Source organism: Myodes glareolus, chromosome 16 (assembly GCF_982192425.1).
Source record: "Myodes glareolus chromosome 16, mMyoGla1.1, whole genome shotgun sequence".
Lineage (NCBI taxonomy): Eukaryota > Metazoa > Chordata > Mammalia > Rodentia > Cricetidae > Myodes > Myodes glareolus.
This window is the reverse complement of record NC_142041.1, coordinates 56,479,939-56,500,908: the sequence shown is the minus strand read 5'-3', so window position 1 is coordinate 56,500,908 and position 20,970 is coordinate 56,479,939. Positions and strand designations below refer to the sequence as shown.

The following is a 20,970-nucleotide window of genomic DNA, read 5'->3' as shown; positions in this document are numbered from 1 at the left end:
CCCTTACAGAGGACTTAAGCTGGGTCCCACACAGCGCAGCTCACAACTGCCCGGAACTCCAGCTCCTGGGGTGCTCACACCACTGTGCCATCAGCACTCCTGCACACAGACACAAAGACACAGACTTAAAAATGATGGATATATTCATAAAAATTGACAAGGGACCAGGAATGTGGATCTCTTGCCTAGAAAGTCCTAAGATCAATCCTTCAACACACAGACAGGGCTGCACCAGGAGAGAGCAGGAGACAGGGGGACTGGGACTGCAAGGCCATCTTTTCGTCACCACACAGTGGGTTCTGGGACACATGAATCCCTACCTCAAGAAAACAAAACAACAAAAAACATACTTTATAATGTGCACCTACGCCTTCAATCTTGCCCCTGGGAAATGCTTACAAACTTCTAAGTTTGCTTTAACCAATATAAACTATAAGAGAAGCCAGTGTACTTCATCTAAGTATTCCAGCAATGTACTCCCCATTGGTTTGCGCCTCTGCAGTCTCCTAGACCTGAATCATGGATCACGCTCAGGCCTCTGCCCTTTCTCCTCCCTACATCATGCCCTATGCACGGGAGACCAGCAAAGTGTCTCTTGAACATCCTCGCTCTCTCCCTGCAGTTCAGAGTCTTAGCCCCTCCTAGCTGAACTGAACTGCTAACAGGTCACTGACAGTTTCTCTAGAGCCAGCAGGATGGCTAAGAAGGTCAAATAGCCTGTTACCAACCCTGACTACCTGAGTTCAATTCCAAACACATGGTAGAGCAGAGAACCACATACACAAAACACATAAATAAGCAAGTCCCTAGGAGCAAGCACAGGAAAATACAAAACTAAATTGAATAAGGCTCCCTGACTATACCAAGGATGTCTATGAACTGACATGCAGCTCAGATACCCACTATAAATGAAGCCCTGGTTGTCCATATTCACTATATATGAAGCCCTAGCTGTCCATACCCACTATATATGAAGTCCTAGCTGTCCCATATTCACTATATACGAAGTCCTAGCTGTCTCAGACAAGACTGTTGTTTTTTAATAGCACTCCAGGGTACCCACTTCAAAGCTTACCACAGTGCCTGTCAGTGTTTTCCCCTAGGGTCTAAGTTTATGCTCTAAATAAGTCATCAGCACCAAAAGAATGAATGAATGAATACCTACCTGCTCCTGCAGGGCTTCTTGGTAAGACTGAAGTGACTGCTTGGAAGGTTTTGGTTTATCTTCAAAGATTAGTCCTGAATTCATCAGTCGATCACTTAGAGTTTTCTGTTCATTCTGTCCAACAGTATTCCTAAAATCCAGTAAGTAATTTGAATCAATTTATTATAAGAATAAGCAAATTCTAGAAGAAAACAAAAGCAATTCTCTAAAACTGCGTGGTATATAAAACCATCTTTAAGACGAAAATCAGCAAGAGAGGTCAGGAAGTACAGCACCTACTCTTCCTTGCCCAGGACCACTTTGCAAAAGCAAAGAAGCAAGTTGTCCTCCAGCCTCCACGTGCATAGTGTGGCACATCTGTGCACATGCACACACACATTCGCAAAAGTAAATAGAAGGTAAGAGAAGAAGCTTTTATTTAACCCCAAACAAATGATTAATAAACACTTCTCTACAGAAGATACAAACAGCCAGCAACACATGAAAATATGCTCAACACCACTAAGTCAATAGAGAAACACAGATCACAGCTACACTGAGGGCTGAAGTGTGGCTCAGTAACAGAATGTTTCCAAGCATTTGCAAGGACCTGTGTTCAGTCCCAAGCACTACAGTGACGGGATGGATGGGGAGACAGTTCTCTCAGTAAAGCGTCCGCCAAGGGTGATGAGGTCTGGAGTCACCTAGGAGAGCATCTCTGGGCAGGCCTATGGGCTTGATTAGGTAAACTTAGGTCAGAAAACCCATCCACCCACTGTGAAAGGCAGCATTCTCTGGGCTAAGATCTTGAAGTTAGAAAAAGCAAAAAGTAAAGTGAGTGCAAGCATGAATCTTTCTGCCTCCTGATCCCACCATGCTTACCTTGTCTGCCACCATGTTTTCCCCACCATGATGAATTACAAGCCAAAATAAACCCCTTTTCCCTTAAGGGTATTTATACAGCAATAGTAAAAGTAACTGAGACACCATATGATCACAAGGACCTGTGTCTGATGCCCAGCATGCACATGAAAACCTAGATGTGCTGTCTGGAGTAAACTGTGACACCGGCGGGTGAGGCAGAGACAGAGAGACCACTAGAGCTCACTAGCCAGTTGGCCTAGCCTAACAGCTGAGCCCCAGGGCCTGGAGGGAAATCTTGCGTCAGAAGACAAGTTAGGGAGGTCCTGAGGAATAAGACCTAAGGTTGACCTCCAACAACACGCACCGACACATATGGACACACAGTGAAATACCACCTCGCACTAAATGAGCTAGTCAGAAAATGGCAACTGGTGTGGAATGTGTGGAGAAATTAGAATCTTTGTGCACTGGTCATGGGAAGGCAAAATAGGACATACACTGTGAAAGTTATACGGCAGTTCCTCAGTTCCTCCAAAATATTTTTAAAGTAATTACCACGTGACCTACACCTTACATCCCGGGTATGTACAGTAAGAGCTTGGAAAGACACCTGTCCACGGACTCTACCAGCAGCGCATCCACAGCACCTAAGATGACAGACAGTGGAGGCACACGGGGAACTGCTGTCAGTCTTGAAAATCCTAACACAAACGATAGCACAGATGAAAACTAAAGACCTGTGCTAAGTGAAATAAGCCAGTCACAGTAAAACACTGCCTGGCCCCTCCCCCAGGAGGTCCTGGGAGAAGAGCAGAGACCACAGAACAGTGGCAGACAGGTCCCGAGAGGAGGTGCCAGGCGTGTCCCGAGAGGAGGTGGAGTCGCACCAGCACTGATTTCACAGTACACAGCTCAGTGTGTAGGATGAGGTGCACTCTGGAGACGGTCTTGTAAAGTCACAAAGGCACTAAAAACAACTACAAGTGTTCTTTAAAGCAATTAGGCTAGAAGATCTAATATTATACATATTTTAGCACTTTTTTAAGTAAAAGAAAGAAGAAAAAAATTATTTTCTGTAAAAACTTACACAATAGGCTGTGCTACTTGGTGAGTGACAGGGGCAGAGATGTGAGGGGCAGGCTGTCCTCCAATCATTCCTGGACCATCTTAAAGGGGAAAGGAGAAAAAGAACATGTTTATTTCAGAAGACTTGTGATAAACATCTTATCCCTAAAGGAAAATGTACAGAATGCTTTACCAAGCACCAGCATCTTTCTGAGTTAAGAGTTAGCAAAAGAACAAAGAAAAATATAAAACAATTATTTCTTAACTCTCAGTAAAAAGGAAATTAACTATGAACACAATTAGTTTTATTTTGGTTTTATGACTATTGGTATGAGGTATTTGTACATTGTGTGAAGATGTTGTGATTGGTGTAATAAAGAACAGAATGGCCAAGAACTAGGCAAGAGGTATGGGCAAAACTTCTGGGGAGAGAGAGAAAGAGGAAAAGGAATCTAGGGCCAGGGGAAATGCAGGAGAGGAAACGGGAGATACAAATTGATAAAAATTAATATAATTGGTTAATTTAAGAGCTAATTAGGAAGAAGACTAAGATATAAGTCAAGCTTTCAGAATTAATAACAAGTCTCTGTGTCATTATTTGGGAACTGGTGGACAGAAAAAGATTCATTACAGACTGGGTCTTGTTTTATGACACAAGCTGACTGGGAACTTCCTAAGTGGCCCAAGATGGCCTTGAACTCATGTTTCTACCTCCATCCATAACTGGATTTTAAAATGGGTATTGCTACAGTTTGTACTCCAAAATGCATGCAGGAGTTTAATTCATAAAACTTTATGTTAACAAATTTAACAGAGTAGAAACTGTAGCCCCATGACTAAATCACGGTGAACTTATAAGAATGAAAAAAACCAAAGACACACACATACACACACATACACACACACACACATACACACATCTGCCTACATGTGCTATTTGGGCAGATTAGGCCTCCAAAACAATCTATTTTCTTCACAAAATATCCTTTCATGTATTGTGTCAAAGCAATAAAAGTGGACTTGATATTAGGTATAAATTTGTCAGTAAATAGATAATGCTTAGATTAAATAAATTACTGTACCTTTTCATTTGTATATTATTGCATTTTATTATTATAATTTTTCATTATTATGTTTTTCACTGTATATCCATAAAAGCAATTATCCTTACTAAACCACCAGAAAAATACATTTACCAAATATAAAACTCACAATAAGCAATATTGGGATCCAGTGTATTTCTGGCACCATAATAATAGTATGCATCATCATAAGGCGTTCGATAGTTAGCAGCCAGAGGGGGGAGTAGAGGAGGTGGAGGCAGAGGCACAATCCTATAGCAAAAGAAAAATAAAAAATTATTGCCATATTTTATTACTTTTAATCAAGATATTTTAATATTTTACAAAAAGTATTATTGAAGTTAAAAATCAATCTTGTACTAATTGCTCAAAAAAATAGCAATCAAAAAGCAAATAGCAAATATTTTAAAACTTTTGGAGCATTCTGATTAAGAAAACAAGTTAAAGTAACTGAGTAATATCCAATAGTCATTACTACCATAGCAAACAAAGTTTGCTCCCTGCCTCGCAGTAATAACATGGAAATGAACAACTACAACAGGACAGCACCCAGTGAAAGAAGACATGAAGACACAGAATGCTAAAGGAACAAAAAGCAGAGATGCCCAGTTTCTAAGGAGACGGAGGAAAGCTTCAAGACACCCAGGAATGTGGTAAGAGTAGAGATTCAGGGAAAGGACAAAGATCTCCACACCTTCAGGACTACAATGCATACAGTGAGTGTTTGTGTGTGGCTATGTGTGTGCATGTGCTGGCTTGGGTGCTCATGTGTCCATCATGGATACAGGAATGTGTGTGTGCGGGAGAGAATGTGCACATGAGCGTGTGCCAGTGCAGAAGCTATTAGTCAGCCTGGGTGTCAAGGCTTGGGAGCTGCTCACTTGGTTTTTTGAGACAGGGTCGCTCATTGGCCAAGATCTCACTAAACAGGCAAGCCCTGGGTATCCAGCCTCCACCTCCCAGAACTGGGACCACAAACTCACCCCACAACACCCAACACCCAGATTTTTGTACATTAATGACTGAACTACCTCCCCAGCCCAAAAGGGTATACTTTTTTACATGTAAAGCTTACTGATTTTCGCAGAAAGTCAATCATAATGTGGTTAGTTGAAAATCCATATGTCCTGGTACAATCTTTAACAGTTCATAAACTGTGTGGAAGCTCACACTTCCACATTTCTTTATAGAGTAGGAGACAGCTATGTGTTTCTACCAGAACAGCATTCTTCAGTAATAAAAATGGCAAGGACAAGTCATTTTAAAGAAACAAGAGGAAAGAGGGGGCTTTTCTAGACTGTTACATAAGTATTAACATGTTCCCCTAAAGTCCCTTCAACAGTGAGCAATTTCCACACTTATTAGTCATTCAGTATGTCTAACATCAGGATCATTAACCCAGATACACCAGGAAAAATAAAAAGAAAAATAAAAACACCCTGGGTAAATGTTATGAAAGGAATCTGTGAATATCAGCAACTCCTAAATTGTACATGTTCACAGAAGAGTCAAACTTCACAACCCTCCAACTGCAGACAAGTACTACTACCAACTTTTACAAATAAGAAAACATTTTTGCATAAAGTCCAGCAAAGCCGCCCATTCCAATCATTAATCCCATACAGAAGCCACTTCAGGCTCTGCAATTCCAGTCTCTGTCTTTGGAGCAAGGAAGTCATTAAAGGAAACAAAGGAGGCATCTCATAAATACTGCAAGAAAAGCCCTACAATTTGTTAGTAGCAAATAAAAGACCAACTCCTGCTGAAAGGAAGGACAGTTCAGAAATATGTATTAAAAGGTTAAGAAAATGATCTACACATTTAAACACATTAGTATATCAATCATGGGCGAAAAATAAGCATAGACCAGAAAATATCTGTGTTACAGAGTTTTCTTATGTACAGATTAGTATAACATGCCTTTTACCTACAGAAATGACATGTTCAATATGTATTACAGGTTTATAAACCCAACAGCCTAGAATAAGTCCAGAGAGAACTGAAGCAGAGCTAAAATAAAACCACAGACACATGCCATATTAGACTTTTTTTCTGAGTAAGTTGAAAAAACAATTCAGTGATTGCCAAGTGGAAATAAGGGAACAACACATACCTTCTCTATGCTAAAAGACATTAAAAAGGCTAACATAGTCTTACCAGTTCATTTTAAAATATCAACCCTCTTTAATAGAAACATTCAAGATTTTTCCTTTTTCTAATAGCAGAGAAAAAGAGCATCAGTAGCAATATGAAGGGATTATTCGGCCACCATCACCTACTGCAGCGCACCCTCTGACGGAAGACGACACCTTACCTAATTCCCAAACACAAAACGTTTAAACAAGCACCTGGGATGCACCATTTCACCAAGGGTGCTGCTGAATCCACTGTGCAAGTCTTCATTTTGAGAAGGGGCGGAATGGCCTGACGGGATGGGTGGGGCAGACGGGGCAGAGAGAGGAGGGAGAGGAGTCTGGAAAGCTAGTCTGGGTCTGTCAGGTGGTGTCATCTCTTCAAAGGGTCTTGGTGCCAAACTAAAGTGCTTTAGTCTATCAGGCTAAAATAAAGAAAAAGAAAACAAAAACAAAAACAAACCTGTTTGTTACATAGAATCATAAGTTTAAAGATGACAAGGACCTCCAAGGACCCTCTATCCCAGCAGGCACTTAAGACAGTTACACTATAGCAGACTTTTGCAGCTATAAAAGACTTTAAAGATCCAGTTCTTATAAGTGGGTGACTGAGGCTCCCCGAGAAGCACAAAAATCACTTAACGTCTCATGATTAATAAATAAATAAATAAACAGCAACCGCAGCCAGACGCTAACTTTTAAGTGCAGAACTCCCTGTTGCAGAACAGCACAAGGCCGCTTCTCTAGCAGATGTCATCTGAGAGACCAAGTGTCCTCCAGAGCAGTCTGAGCAGGGCTCTCTGCACAGCACCAGACAGCAAGGGACAAAGGCTTTGCAGGCCACGCAGTCTTCTGACGACCACCTGACTCAGCCACAGTGCCATAGCAGTGACAGGCAACACGTCAACAGTGAACAAGGCTGTGCTCAATAAAAATTTATTGCCCCCCCCAAATAAAAACAATCCTCAGGGTCCATCTGCTAATATTTACTTAAAAATATCATTTTATGTTTTTTAAATATTTGAACACCAAAATAATGTTTAACTATTACTCCATATATTTATTTAACTTGATGCTCTTTAGATGATTTAATTCCAGAATAAATAAGATCTATGACACTATAAAACTTAACATGCCAACACATTACATTGAAAAGCTCAAGCTACTTTAAAGGTACTTATTCTTTTAAAGATTTATTTATTATGTATGCGTGTGTGCCAGTAAAGAGCACCAGACCTCATTACAGACAGTTGTGAGCCATCATGTGGTTGCTGGGAATTGAACTCGGGTCCTCTGGAAGAGCAGCCAGTGCTCTTAACTGTTGAGCAGTCTCTCTACCCCCTTAAAAGGTATTTAGTGGGAAACAAAAAAGATTACCTTTGAATCCTACACATTGTTTTCTGCAAGACAATAACAGAAAGGGTTCTTTTCTCTGAAGTAGCAAGAACTATTGACTGAACCTACAGCCTTCACACTTGCTAATCAGCAGCTCTCCTACTGAGCTATATTTCTGACCCTTTTAATTTTGTTTTTTACTTAACTTTGTGATTCTTATTAAGTTGCCCAGACTAGCTATGAACTTACTCTGTAGCCCACAGAGATCTTGAACTTGTCTCAACCTTTCAAATAGCTTTATAAAAAGAGCATGATCAGGCCTGGCTCGAGAAATGATTTCTAATATTAAAATTTTTAATATACGAATAGTCAGAAACAAAAAGCCAGGTGGTGGTGGTGCAGCCTTTAATCCCAGCACTTGGGAGGCAGAGGCAGATAGATCTCTGTGAGTCTGAGACCAACCGGGTCTAGTTCCACGACAGTCAAGGACAACTAAAGTTGCACACACACACACACACACACACACACACACACAAAGGGGGACACCAGGGCAGTATAAAACACTAGGCCCAGGAGCTTGCACATCCTAAGAACATTCAACTACTGAGTTATACCACCAGCCCTAGCACTAATTTTTTTTTAAAAGGGGGCGTGGGTTGCTTTTTTGAGACAGGGTTTCACTGTGTAACAGTCCTAGCTGTCCTGGAACTCACTCTGTAGACAAGGTTAACCTCAAACTCACAGAGATCCACCTGCTTCTGCCTCCCGAGTGCTGGGATTAAAGGTGTACACCACTACCGCCTGGAAACCACGCAGATACTTCAAGGAACAAACACTTAAAATTAAGTAAATCCAAAGTCATCTATAACTGAATAATGACTCAGAAAATGGCAATTTTAAAAATTTGCTAGAGACTGAAGTTTTTAATAAAATTAGAGGACTTAACCATAATTGTAAGAAGAAACATTGCAGAAAATTAACACTACACATCCAACAACAAAAACATGCATTGTGGGAAAGTAATAAATTGTTACCTCCTCCTTACTTAACTGCAATGATGTGTGTGGTTCATTCCACTTAACGAAGTTGAGAATTGCAAAATTGAAGTAAAAAGATTATGATTATCCTTGTTTAACAGTAACAAAATGAAAAGACATAAGTTACAGGTTTCTCGGAAATTACTCTTATAAAGGAAAATAAATTGTCAAATATATTTAAACACAGTATTAACATCAATTTTAAGTTATACTGAGATAATTTTCCTATGGACGTGCACACGTGAACAGAAGGCAAAATGAACTCTAAAAACTGAGACACAAATGAAAAGATAACCCTAAACTAACATGAGGCTGTAGTTACCAACAGGACAATATCACCCTAAACTAACATGAGGCTGTATGTACCAACAGGACTATATCACCCTAAACTAACATGAGGCTTAGATACCAACAGGACTGTATCACCCTAAACTAACATGAGGCTGTATGTACCAACAGGACAATATCACCCTAAACTAACATGAGGCTGTAGTTACCAACAGGACTGTATCACCCTAAACTAACATGAGGTTGTAGATACCAACAGGACTCTATCACCCTAAACTAACATGAGGCTGTAGTTACCAACAGGACTACACCATCCTAAACTAACAGGAAGCTCTATTTACCAACAGGACTATATTTTCAGTTACCATTTTTTTAGTTCACAGTAAGTTATGACTGACATTTATAAAAACAGAATTTGGGCCACTATTGTTCCAACTGAACTGCTTTTTATAGTACCCCAAAATGTTGAGCCTCACCTGCTACTACCACATTTGAGGCTTATTTAAATGAAATATTAAACACTGAATGATGCCAAGAACTCTTACCGATTTTTCAGCGTCTTGTACACCACAAGTTGGAATTGAAAGTCGTAAATCTTTTTCTCTAAATAAAATTAAGATTTTATAAATTGAAAAATTGTAGTAAACACACAATCAAAATTACAGTCATCAATGAAACAGATCTGAACAGAAAGTCTATATACCACATCTCTAAATACAAATAATTCCTTTAACTGATAATAGTTTTAAAATCAAATTTAATCATAGTCCACATTACATGTTAAATGCCCTAAAACACATATCTCAAAATGAATATCAGGGGTACTTCAAAGCAAAGTCGTTTACACAGAAGAAAAGACAAAGACATTTTAAGAAAAAAATTAAAGTCTCTTTAAGACCACGTGTATATGTTCGTGCCAATAAGGCTGGCGAGATGGCTCAGCAGTTCAGAGCCCTTGTTACTCCTCCAGAAGACCTGGGTTCAAGTTCTCAGCATCCACATGGCAGCTCACAACCACCTGTATGTAACTCCAGTCCTAAGGAATCAGACACCTTCTTCTGGCCTCCAAGTAAACCAGGCACACACAGTGTACACACTTACATGCAGGCAAAACACTTATATACATAATATAAAAGTCTTTAAAGAAAAGGAAGCTTGCTTAACTAATAAGTACAAGGCTCTGAGTTCAAAGCCCAACACTACAAAAAATGGTATTTTATAGTTAACTGCAGACATTAAGATATTAGCTTCCTCTTGGAGGTGAGGGAAAGGATAAAAAGATAATTCTCCAATTTTTTAGAACCAAAATTTTTATTAATAACTATAATAATAATAGAGGGTCAGGAGGATTAAAATTCGTTAGCTATATCTCTGAAAACTGTCAAAAAAATCAGAAAATGAAAAAAGATTATAAAGAGTTGCATACAATACAAACACTGCGATTGCTGCATTTTATGCTGCATGAGTGTATGCTCACCACTTCTTGTATTCAAAGATAAACTTCTGCTAATATGTGAGCAATAAGCTAAGAGGCACAGGTAGGTGGTTTGCAATCAAGTCACATGAGGAGAAACTGCCACTCATCCTTCTCATCCTACCACTGCACACAACGCGCTCTGAATGCAAACCTTGCATTACCGTCTCTTCTTCCGCTGCTGCTCAGCCATCTGTTCCAGCAGCTCTTGCCTGTACTTCTCTTTCTTTTTCTGGATGACTTCTCGGTCTTCGCCTCCTAGGTAAGAAAGTGTTAAGACACTTAACTCTTATGTCTCAAACACAACTAAAACTCAAGATTAAGAAATTCAGTTCTTAATTATGTTGGAGTAATCACTATAAAAGAGAGAGGAAAATCACATCAATACATCACTTATTTTCATAATTTGTGAAAGTTGTTTTTTGTTTTTTGCTTTTTCTATTTTTTTTTTTTCTAGACAGGGTTTCTCTGTGTAGCATTGGAGCATGTCCAGGACCTTACTCTCTAACCCAGGCTGGCCGCAAACTCACAGAGATCCACCTGCCTCTGCCTCCTGAGTGCTGGGATTAAAGGTGTGCACCACCACCCCCAGCTAATAAATGAGTTCTTATCATGAGTCAAACATATATGTATTAATAATTTCCAAGACTCTGGATGAGAAATGTTCCCCCATAGTTCTGGGCAGTTGTCAACACTGTTGGAGAGGTTTAGGAGGTATGGTCTTACCAGAAGTATGTCACTGGGGTGGGCTTTGAGAGTTTAAGGGCTTTGTCTTACTTCCAGCTTACGCTCTCTGCTTCATGCTTGTGGTTCAACTTGTACCCTCAGCTTTCTACTCCTGCTATGCCGCCTGTCACCTGCTTCCATACTGTCCCCACCATAATGGAGTCTAACTGTCTGGCACTATAAGCCCAAACAAACTCTTCTATAAGTTGTCTTGGTCATAGTGTTTCATTACAGTGACCAAAAAGTAACATCTTAACAGCTTCTATAAACATATTAAATTTAACAAAATCTATCCAAATGTTGAAACAGGCCCCTATTTTCTTCTAATCATCCCAATAACAGAGTCCCAACAATTGCCTAGTATGAGCAAGGCCCTTTAGATCTCTCTCTCTCTCACACACACACACACACACACTCACACACACCACCCTTCAGATCACTCACATACACAAAACAAAAGGTAGAAAAAACAAGAGTGTTAAAATAGCTAGTATTCTATAAACATAGTGAAGAGGAAAATGAAAGTTACTACAAAAAAGAAAGGCTACACAAGGAGACAGTCTACATAGAAGGTAAAGGCCTCAAAAAGGGCTGGTTACTCTTGGCTCTACATTGAGAAAAGGCTCTACCATCTACAAAATCATGACTTTTTTAAAACTCATTGGAAAGCGAAGGTTGTCAATAACTAGATGAACTGAACATCAAGAAATAAAGCAGTAACCCAAGCAGCGGTGGGAACCCAAACATCGTCAGCATTAGCAGACTATGGGAAAGAGGCAACCACCAAACCGCATGGAAAAGAAACCAGCTGAGCCTTCAACGGATTTGAAGGCCATATGTGCATTAGAGCAAACTACAATTCTCTTCATATGACTGGAAAACTGGAAAAATAAAACCATTAAGGTCAACCAGTCTGATTTAACTGAAAATTATAAACCATTATCAACAATCACACCATATACAATCTTCAGTACACGCTGAGGTTTCTAAGCCATAAAAAAAATTCTGTAGACATGGTGGCTCACACCTGTGATCTCTGCAGATCTCAGGTTCATGTCCAACCTGGACTACAGGGATTTTTTTTTAAACAGTTTCTCAGAAACAAAAGAAAAAGAAAAAATGGCCTATATGTACTAACACACACCTGCAATTTCAGCATTTAGAAGTTAGACAGGGCTATGAATTCTCTGTTAACCTGAGCTACAAAGCAAGTTCTAATCTAACCTGAGGTATTTCCTAAGAAACCATCTCTATTCTAAACAAAAAAAAAAAAATTTTTTTAAAGTTTTAGTAAACCCAACAAACTTGAAGTAGTAAAGATTATCATCAATTATGCTACCAGACTATAAGAGACATCAACAAGCATTAGGGGGTGCACATAGCTCTGCAGTGTAACTCTGAGCTGGTGGGCACAGGGCTCTGCATTCAATCCCCAGCCCTAAGATACAGACAGGCAGTAACAAGAATACAGACCAGAAGGAAATCTCCAATTGTGTAGATTCAAATATATAATTCTAAATAATGCACAGTTCTGTTCTAAATGCCACAGTACCCTGTCATTTAATTCCCTCCAAAGGGCTTTTTTTTTTTTTTTGAGAAAGGGTCAATGTCAAGTGGTTCTCACTTCCTAACATTGCGACCTTTGCTGCGGCTCCCCGTGTTGTCATGGCCTCAGCCATAACATTATTTCATTGCTCCTTCATAACTACAATTTTGCTCCTGTTATCAGGTGAAGTGTTAATATCTGAGACGTGACCCTTGTGGGGCCGTGACCCACAGCTTGAGAATCACCACTGGCCTATGTGGTCCGGACGGTCCTGAGCTTGCTGTACAGACCAGACTGGTCCCAAATGCTGACATCTACTTGCTTCTGCATCCAAATGCGAAGATTAAACCTGTATATAACCACATTCAGCTTTGTTTTGGTTTTTAATAAAGTAAAAATTCTAAATGAAATACTTAAAGAAAAATGATAGGAAAAAAAAATTTTAGTACAATTGAAGTTAGAGTATTTTAATGACTGGTGTAGCCTAAAAATAAAATATATATACTACCTTTAGAAAGAGTTAAGCTCCCTGTATGTACAAACACGCTCAGGGACACACAAATACTCAGATGCAAGCTGGACCACTGGTTTAAATGACTGAATGGTTTATTAAAAACCCTAGTCTGTGTCACTCAGTTCCTGACTGCATACTGGTAAACCCGTCAATCTTCTTACTGATAAAATTCACATTTTTCACTCAACTCTCAGCTTGCTTGTTTCTCCTATTTTTATCGTTTGTTACAAAATACATCATAATTATGTGCCTTTACTCTGACTTGACAGATAAAATTGGTCAAATCTTATACACAACAAGAACTAAGTTTCTCTGGGTCATGGTAGCACACAATTTTAATTCCAGCACTCAGGAGGCAGAGGCAGAGGCAGACAGTCTACAGAGCGAGTTCCAGGACAGGCTAAACAGCTACAGAAAAACCCTGTCTCATAAAAGACAAACAAAAAAGAACTAAGTTTCTGTGAATATACCATCTTTCTCCCAAGTCATTTCTAGGAAATAAAAGTCTGAAAATACCATATGATCATGTCTCAAAGTCAAAATTTAAATTATGGACCACTTTTGGGTTAGATGAACCTAAAATGCTATTCAATTTGCTCGTGTACCTTATACTACAACCAAATTTTAGCTAAGTTTTCAAAATGTCTACTCAAAGAACAACTTCATTTGTATATAAAGCAATAAGCAAAAAAAAATGAGGCTCACCACACCATTTGTGAAATAAAACAAAGACAAATATAATATAGCAAACCAAAAGGATCACATGATCCTAAACCTGTGATTTAAAAAAATAGAAAATCTGAATCATCATCATGACTTGGGGAAAAAAAAACACTTCTTCAGAAACTACACAGGAAGAACAAGTGTGGCAGTTTTAATACAAATGACTCCCACAGAATCGTGTATTTGAATGCTTAAACCAGGGAGTGGAATTCTTTAACAAGAATAGAAGGATTACAAGGTATGCCTTGTTGGAGGAAATGTGTCACTGGAGAGGTGGGCTTTTAGGCTTCAAAAGCCCATACCAGGCCCAGTCTCTCTGTCTCTATCTGTCTGTCTCTATACATCTGTCTTTCTTTGTGTCTGTATCTCTGCTGTTGTCTCTCTCTGTGTCTCTTTGTCTATCTCTGTCTCTCTGCCTCTGTCTCTGTCTCTCTCTCGCTCTCTCTCTCTCTCTCACACACACACACACACACACACAATAGAATAGTGGCTGAGGCAACGAGGGTGGGAAGGGAAAGGAATATTCAAAGAAAGTGAAATAAAATACAAGACAATTTCATACTATCAAAGAAATAATCAAAGAATCAAGGGTCACGTAAAAAACAGGATTTAAAAAATCCATAGTACAACAAAGTCCTAATATAAAAAAGAAATTGAAACACTTTTCACTCAAACTGATTTCATCTATAAACCATGTAGTTAATTAAGTTATAGCTTTAAAAGAATCAACAGTCCTATATAATGCATGCTAAATGCTTAGCACGGTCCCTAGCATAACGTAAGCCACAATAAGCTATCTGTAAGGACATTTAGTTCAACCCTCTGCAAAGGTCTAAACAACTGCCAGTGCTGTACATACCGAAGAGCATCCCTGCGAAGGGACTGATGTTACCATCAGCAGACCTGGGTAGTTCGTTACATTGAGCACTAAAACGATACGAGAGAGCAAATATTAAAATCCACGTGATTTTAGGAAATCTAAATTCAACATAAAGGCCTGGAATGTTGGTGCACACCATTAATGCTAGTATTTGGGAGGCTGAGGTTAAAGGACTGTGGATTGGAGGCTAGCCTGGGATACATAGTAAGTAAGATTCAGCTACACTTAAAAACCCTGTGTCTCAAAGAACAAAATATGATTAGGAGTTAAGATGGCTCAATTCGTAAAATTGTACTTGAAAAGCACTGAGGACCTGGGCTCAGCCCTCAACACAGACAGGAAGTGCATGCCCACAGTCCCCAGCTGGGAGGTGACAACACACGGACAGGAAGTACATGCCCACAGTCCCCAGCGGGGAGGTGACAACACACAGACAGGAAGTGCATGCCCACAGTCCCCAGCGGGGAGGTGACAACACACAGACAGGAAGTGCATGCCCACAGTCCCCAGCTGGGAGGTGGCAACACACAGACAGGAAGTGCATGCCCACAGTCCCCAGCTGGGAGGTGACAACACACAGACAGGAAGTGAATGATGGAGGAAGACACTGACTTTCACCTCTAGCCTCCACACACACATGCACATGCATGCATGCCCCTTGAAGAAAAAGTTTTGGGATTAAAGGTATGCGCCACTACCACCAGCCAAGAATAAATTTATATAAATGTGTGTGTCCTAACTATATTCCCACTTAGAAAAGATTGTTCCTTTAGGAAAAAAATCTTAAGAAAAAAATTTTTAAAAAACAAAAACTCTTGAAAAAAGGAACAAAACTTTTTTTCAGACCCTCAAAGAAATTTAATTGGAACAAACAGCAAGCTCTCCTACTGGCAAGGATAATTTATACTCGGCATTTGCTCTCAGAAAGGACACTGTTACCATCATTATATTCTACATTAGAACCATTTATTCTGTCTTCCTTATCAGCATATACAAACTCCGCTGTTTCACTGATGTCTCCACACATGCACACAATAATGTGATCATACTCAGTTCTCCATCACCTTCTCACACTCTCCCCCGACCCGATTCTTTGATATCCTAACTTCCTCCCTCTCTCTGTCTCTGTCTCTGTCTCTCTCTCTGTCTCTGTCTCTCTCTCTCTCTAGTGTCTCCTGCACCTCAAGCTGGCTCTGAGTTCCTCTAAAGCCTAGGAGAGGAGGCTGCACTGGTCCTCCAGCTTCCTCTTATTAGCACTGCAAGGGCAGGTGTAAGACGACAGAGTGTAAACCCCACACTGGGGACACTGTGATGGGAGTAAACCCCGGGTTTGTCCACGCTGGCCAAGCACTCTCCCGACTGAGCCGCATCCTCAGACCTCAGGCGCTTCTGCCCTACATTTTCATCATTCTTAATTTTTTTGTTTGTGTCTAGCATGCATGTGGCATGGTTCAAGTGTGGAGGTCAAAGACAACCTTGGAAGTTCGCATAATGTGATCTCCAAGGACTAACTCCTGGTGGCAAGCACCTTCACCTGTTGAGGCATCTCGCTGGTCCTTGTGGTTCCCTTTAGGTTGTTTTTTAAGAACAGAACCATTTATTCTTACGCACAAAATAGAAAAGTACATACACAAAAAACTATAAAGTTATTAACTTTCTTATCAATACAAACTTAAATACTAATTTTACAAAGTAAGCACTAAAGCTACCTCACCAATAAGCAAATAATAATAATAACAGTAAAGTTAAAACTCACACTGCAGGGACATTTTCAATCTATTTTCAACCCAACTGTAGTACTAGGATGCCAAGATATCTTTAAGGATTTACTGTTACCATGTGCATGTGCCAGCTGTGAGGTCAGGCTCCTCCAGACTGCGATTACAGGCAGCTGTGAGCCACCAGACAAGGCTGGGACTCAGACTTGCGTCCTCTTAACCACTGAGTCATCTCTCCAACCACAATCCCAACACATCTCAAATTCATTATAACACCACCAAATTATGTTAATCTTTTCTTCATTGTTTCAAAATACTTTATATACTTATCATTCCAATTTTAGTATATGTGCTTCCGAAGGGAGTACTATATACTTTATAATGAGAGAGGGTTACTCTGAAAGCCCTGCCAAGATAAAATAAATAAATAAAAATAAATTTAAAAAAAAAAAAACTCTTGAAAAGAACGTTGTAGCTCTAGGGATGTAGCTAAGGGGTAAAGTGCTTTGCCTTGCTCAATGATTTATGTGCAATCCCCAGAACAGATACAGAAAAACAAGAAGGGGGGGAGGGGACAGAGAGAATCATAAATATTCACCCCTAATATGTCCTCACTTTTCTTCCCAATTAATCCTGTCACTAGTAAAGGGTGGCTATTACTATACTATGCTTTTTCTACTTCTTCCTTAAGCCTATTTAGGCAGACGCTGTTTCAGAGTGGAAAGACTCAAGGACAGACTTGCTCTCACATACCTTTTATTTGCAGCAGATGGAAGCCGTGTGTTGGACTGCTCCGTGACAGCATCCTCATTCTCCACAGGAGGCACATGCCCTTGTCTGTTTCCATGTGGCCTTAAAAACACATCAGCTTAGAGAGCACATCCCACACACAGTGGGTCTTCTTTTGTCTCTAGGGTGTTAGCATCACAGTGAACAAAGGGTTGTGCTGACATTTACTGCTAACACACCCGAAAGTTAAGTCAAATCGAGTTCGCCTCAACTATGATCTGCTTATTAACAAGATGGAGTGTGCGTTTACAGTCGAGTTTGCTGCTGTTTTCGTGTACAATACACTGGGAAAGTAATGCTATGACTCCATTCCCTAATAATTTTTACTGAGATTATTGCAAATTATTTCTATACACCTTATAGAATATTTTATTTCAATATTATGTTTAAATATTTCATTTTGTGTGTGAGTGTGTATATGTGCACCCTCGTGTGGGCACACAAGTCATGTCTTTGCTAACCCAGAGAGGGCCAGAAGAGGGTGTCAGATCACCTAGACTAGTGTTAGTAAGAGGTTGTAAGTCATTCAACTTGGGTGCTGGGAACTGAATTCAGGCCCTCTGGAAGAGCAACAAGTGCTCTTAACCTCTGAGCCACCTCTCCATATATGTGTGTGTATATGTGTGTGTGTGTATGTGTGTTTGTGTGTGTGTGTGTGTGTATGTGTGTTTGTGTGTATGTGTGTGTGTGTGTGTGTGTGTGTTGTTTTTAAAGGGAAGATAACACAGTAAAACACTTGTTTCATTTGGCTAACATGGGAATTACTGGGCACTTTCTGTAGGTCAAACCCTGTTGGGGCACTGAGAAGATATAGTCCCAGCAGACACTGAAGTTTACAAGCAGAACTAAAACAAAACTGTTTTTAATTAAGACATATATAGTCTGGTAATTATCTCCTTATACATAAAACTGCGGTTCTTAACTTAAAAACTAGCATAACAAATCCCATGAAAGAACGTTACAAAAAGCTAAATAGAAAACATTTATTAAATACAGTCTGATGTGGCATAGACCTGAGAAGCCTTCGGTGTACTTATAAGGTCATAATGAACAAAAAGAAAGTTTAGAATTTATTTTCTTCTTTAAAAAAGCAACTATTTTTTAAAAAAGCAGCTTTAAAAAGTGAAAATTTTTTCAACTATCTTTTTTTCCATTTGGCAAACACTGATTTGCTTTTATGAAATATAATTTCTCATGCCAATAAAACCAGCATAACTTCTTACATGAACATTTATTAACACCCATGAAAAACCAGCATTTCACAAGTCATATTTCTTTATGTGGCTGTTAAATTATATTTTCCTTCTGAAGAAGATGAAAAGAAGTATGGTTGAGGAAATATAATACAACATTACGTAAAGTTGGTGCTGCGATTAACAGGACCGGCCATGATCCGCTGTAACAGAAAGGAAAGACTCTCCGAAGACGCAGCCTACCAGTCTTCACTTGTTCTGCCACAAAACCACGATCAGAGTTATGGGGGCGGGGGAGTTGGAAATCGGTTCAAATAAGAATCATAACAACACTGCGACTTTGCCACAAAAACAGGAATTGTTTCCATTTTTTATCCATATCTAACAGTACCCTACATGTCATTCCAAATTTTACTTCAATTTAACCTTTTTTTAAAAAGCTAGCTTTATTTAAACTGAAGCACAGATGCTCAGCTCTCTTTTAAACTAACACATCGATCTAGCGCCATCCCTATTTCTACCATGTAAAGCAAATTCCAGTTTTTAATGAACAAAGACCTTCTATGTAGTTACACTGTGTCTATATAATCCATGTGTGCAGAGAGTCCGACAGCAGGCTTGAGACTGCCACACTGAGAAAGGGCTGTCACCTGACAACATCAGTCTTAGGAGGATCCCACCAGGCTAAGACCTAATGGGTGCTTCACTGTCCCTAGACTATCTGCACAAACAATAAAGACTATAAAGAAACATTTGCCTTCTATAGGAGATCTGAAATGTTAGCTTATGCTAGGAAGGGGCATCTATACAATCTGCCCTCAAGAAGAACCTTAGGTCCTGAGTCTCAGTTCACTGCTGCAGGGATGAAGTCTCCTCACTTGCTTCAAAAGGAAGCACCCAGTTCCCTCTGCTTCTTTCTGTCCATGCACCTTTCCCTATGCGGCTCTTCCTTCCATCCACAGCCACAGTAACTCGGACAGCCATCAGCTGGCATGCTGATCCGCCTGCAATCCCAGCACTCAGGAGGCTGAGGTGAGAAAAAAGCTACCACATGTTTGAGGCCTGCAGGCCAGGGCAGAGCAAGCCATCGCCTCAATAAAACTAAAATGAACAGTCACAGCTGTGAGCACAGACTTGGGCGTCAGCATCCTAAAGAATCACCAAACCCAGGAATGGTCTTAAGGACTTGACATGACACACAAAAATAAATTCACTGGTGGTGTAAGGAGGTATCTACATAGGTAAAAATTAATTAATAATTATACAAAGAAATTTAAACTTACTATTGTTAAAGCATAACTTTGGGTCTCATAATTAAGAGTCAATAGAAACGCAGAAATTTGTTCTAAAATTTACAAAAGAACTACAGCATCCTGCATTTTCAGCTAACTCATTAAAAAAAATTGTATTTACAATCTTAATACACTTAAGATTTTCACAGCTAGAGTTACGAACCCACACAAAATACAGTTCATGGGCTCTTCAGCACATATACAGATCATAAAAGCAAGCACCATATTTTCAAACCATACTAAATTAACAGAATTTAACAAATGATCTTAAGTGTGTTTAAGACCAAGGCTGTTGCTGGTGAGGCTGCAGAGCTTTCCAGTGCACATCCAGCACAGAGGGTGTTCTCAGTGTTTCTTCTAGTGAGAAACACAAGTCATTCACAAGATTATAAGTAAATACCACAGAAATATTTAAGAGTCCAGAGTGGAGGAATATATACTTCACTAAAAAAAAATTACAAAATCATAAGGCATTTGATTCAATTCTGTGACTGATACAATTGTGCTTACCATTTTAAATTCAGAAAAAAATGCTATTCACAAATAGAAATATCAAAACTTTTTAGTTACTAAGACTAATAATAATTAAAAAAAAAAAAAACATGGGATATATAAAGCCATGAAACCAAACTGCAGTTTAGAATCTTGGTCAACGTTTTATTCTTACTGAATCTGGGACTGAGATTTCAGTAGCCATATTGAATCTAAACCCTTCACCTTTCTGCAGGAGTGGAGTGGATATTAAACCCAGGGTCTTGAAAATACTTGGTAGGTCAGGCAGTGGTGGCTCATGCCTTAAATCCCAGTACTTAAGAGGCAGAGGCAGGCAGATCTCTGTGAGTTTGAGGCCAGCCTGGTCTATAGACTGAGTTTCAGGACAGCCAGGTCTGTTATACAGAGAAACCCTGTCTCTAAAAACCAAAACAACAAAAAACAAAAAACAAAACGAACAAACAAAAAAGAGTATCTTTCTTAAGTGTGATGGCTCATATCTGTAATCCCAAGCCTTTAGAGGCTGAGGCAAAAGGACTGTCATGAGTTAAAGAACAGCCTGAACTATGATGAGTCTTGGGTCAGCACATGCTATCAAGTTAAGAGCCAGTCTCATAAAAAAAAAAAAGCAAAAAGCAAAAAACTTAATTTAAAAAAAGGATGCAGTGAGTGAGGT

At 39.5% G+C, this 20,970-nt stretch overlaps 1 protein-coding gene across 16 annotated transcripts in view; it reads right to left on the bottom strand.

Annotated features, from left to right (window-relative positions):
• Cspp1 (centrosome and spindle pole associated protein 1) overlaps positions 1-20,970 on the bottom strand; it is a 95,446-nt gene that overhangs the window by 35,471 nt on the left and 39,005 nt on the right. For 8 of the 16 annotated variants that reach the window (XM_085677314.2, XM_085677315.2, XM_085677318.2 and 5 more), the window contains 9 exons: positions 17,282-17,380; positions 14,790-14,857; positions 10,586-10,679; positions 9,493-9,550; positions 8,657-8,698; positions 6,504-6,712; positions 4,286-4,407; positions 3,096-3,174; positions 1,166-1,295 (listed from right to left, as the gene is read on the bottom strand). In XM_085677314.2, the coding sequence (XP_085533440.2) occupies positions 1,166-1,295; positions 3,096-3,174; positions 4,286-4,407; positions 6,504-6,712; positions 8,657-8,698; positions 9,493-9,550; positions 10,586-10,679; positions 14,790-14,857; positions 17,282-17,380 (901 nt within the window). The remainder of the gene's footprint in view (positions 1-1,165; positions 1,296-3,095; positions 3,175-4,285; positions 4,408-6,503; positions 6,713-8,656; positions 8,699-9,492; positions 9,551-10,585; positions 10,680-14,789; positions 14,858-17,281; positions 17,381-20,970) is intronic. The other 8 variants (XM_048420487.3, XM_048420491.3, XM_048420488.3 and 5 more) reach the window with 2 other exon arrangements.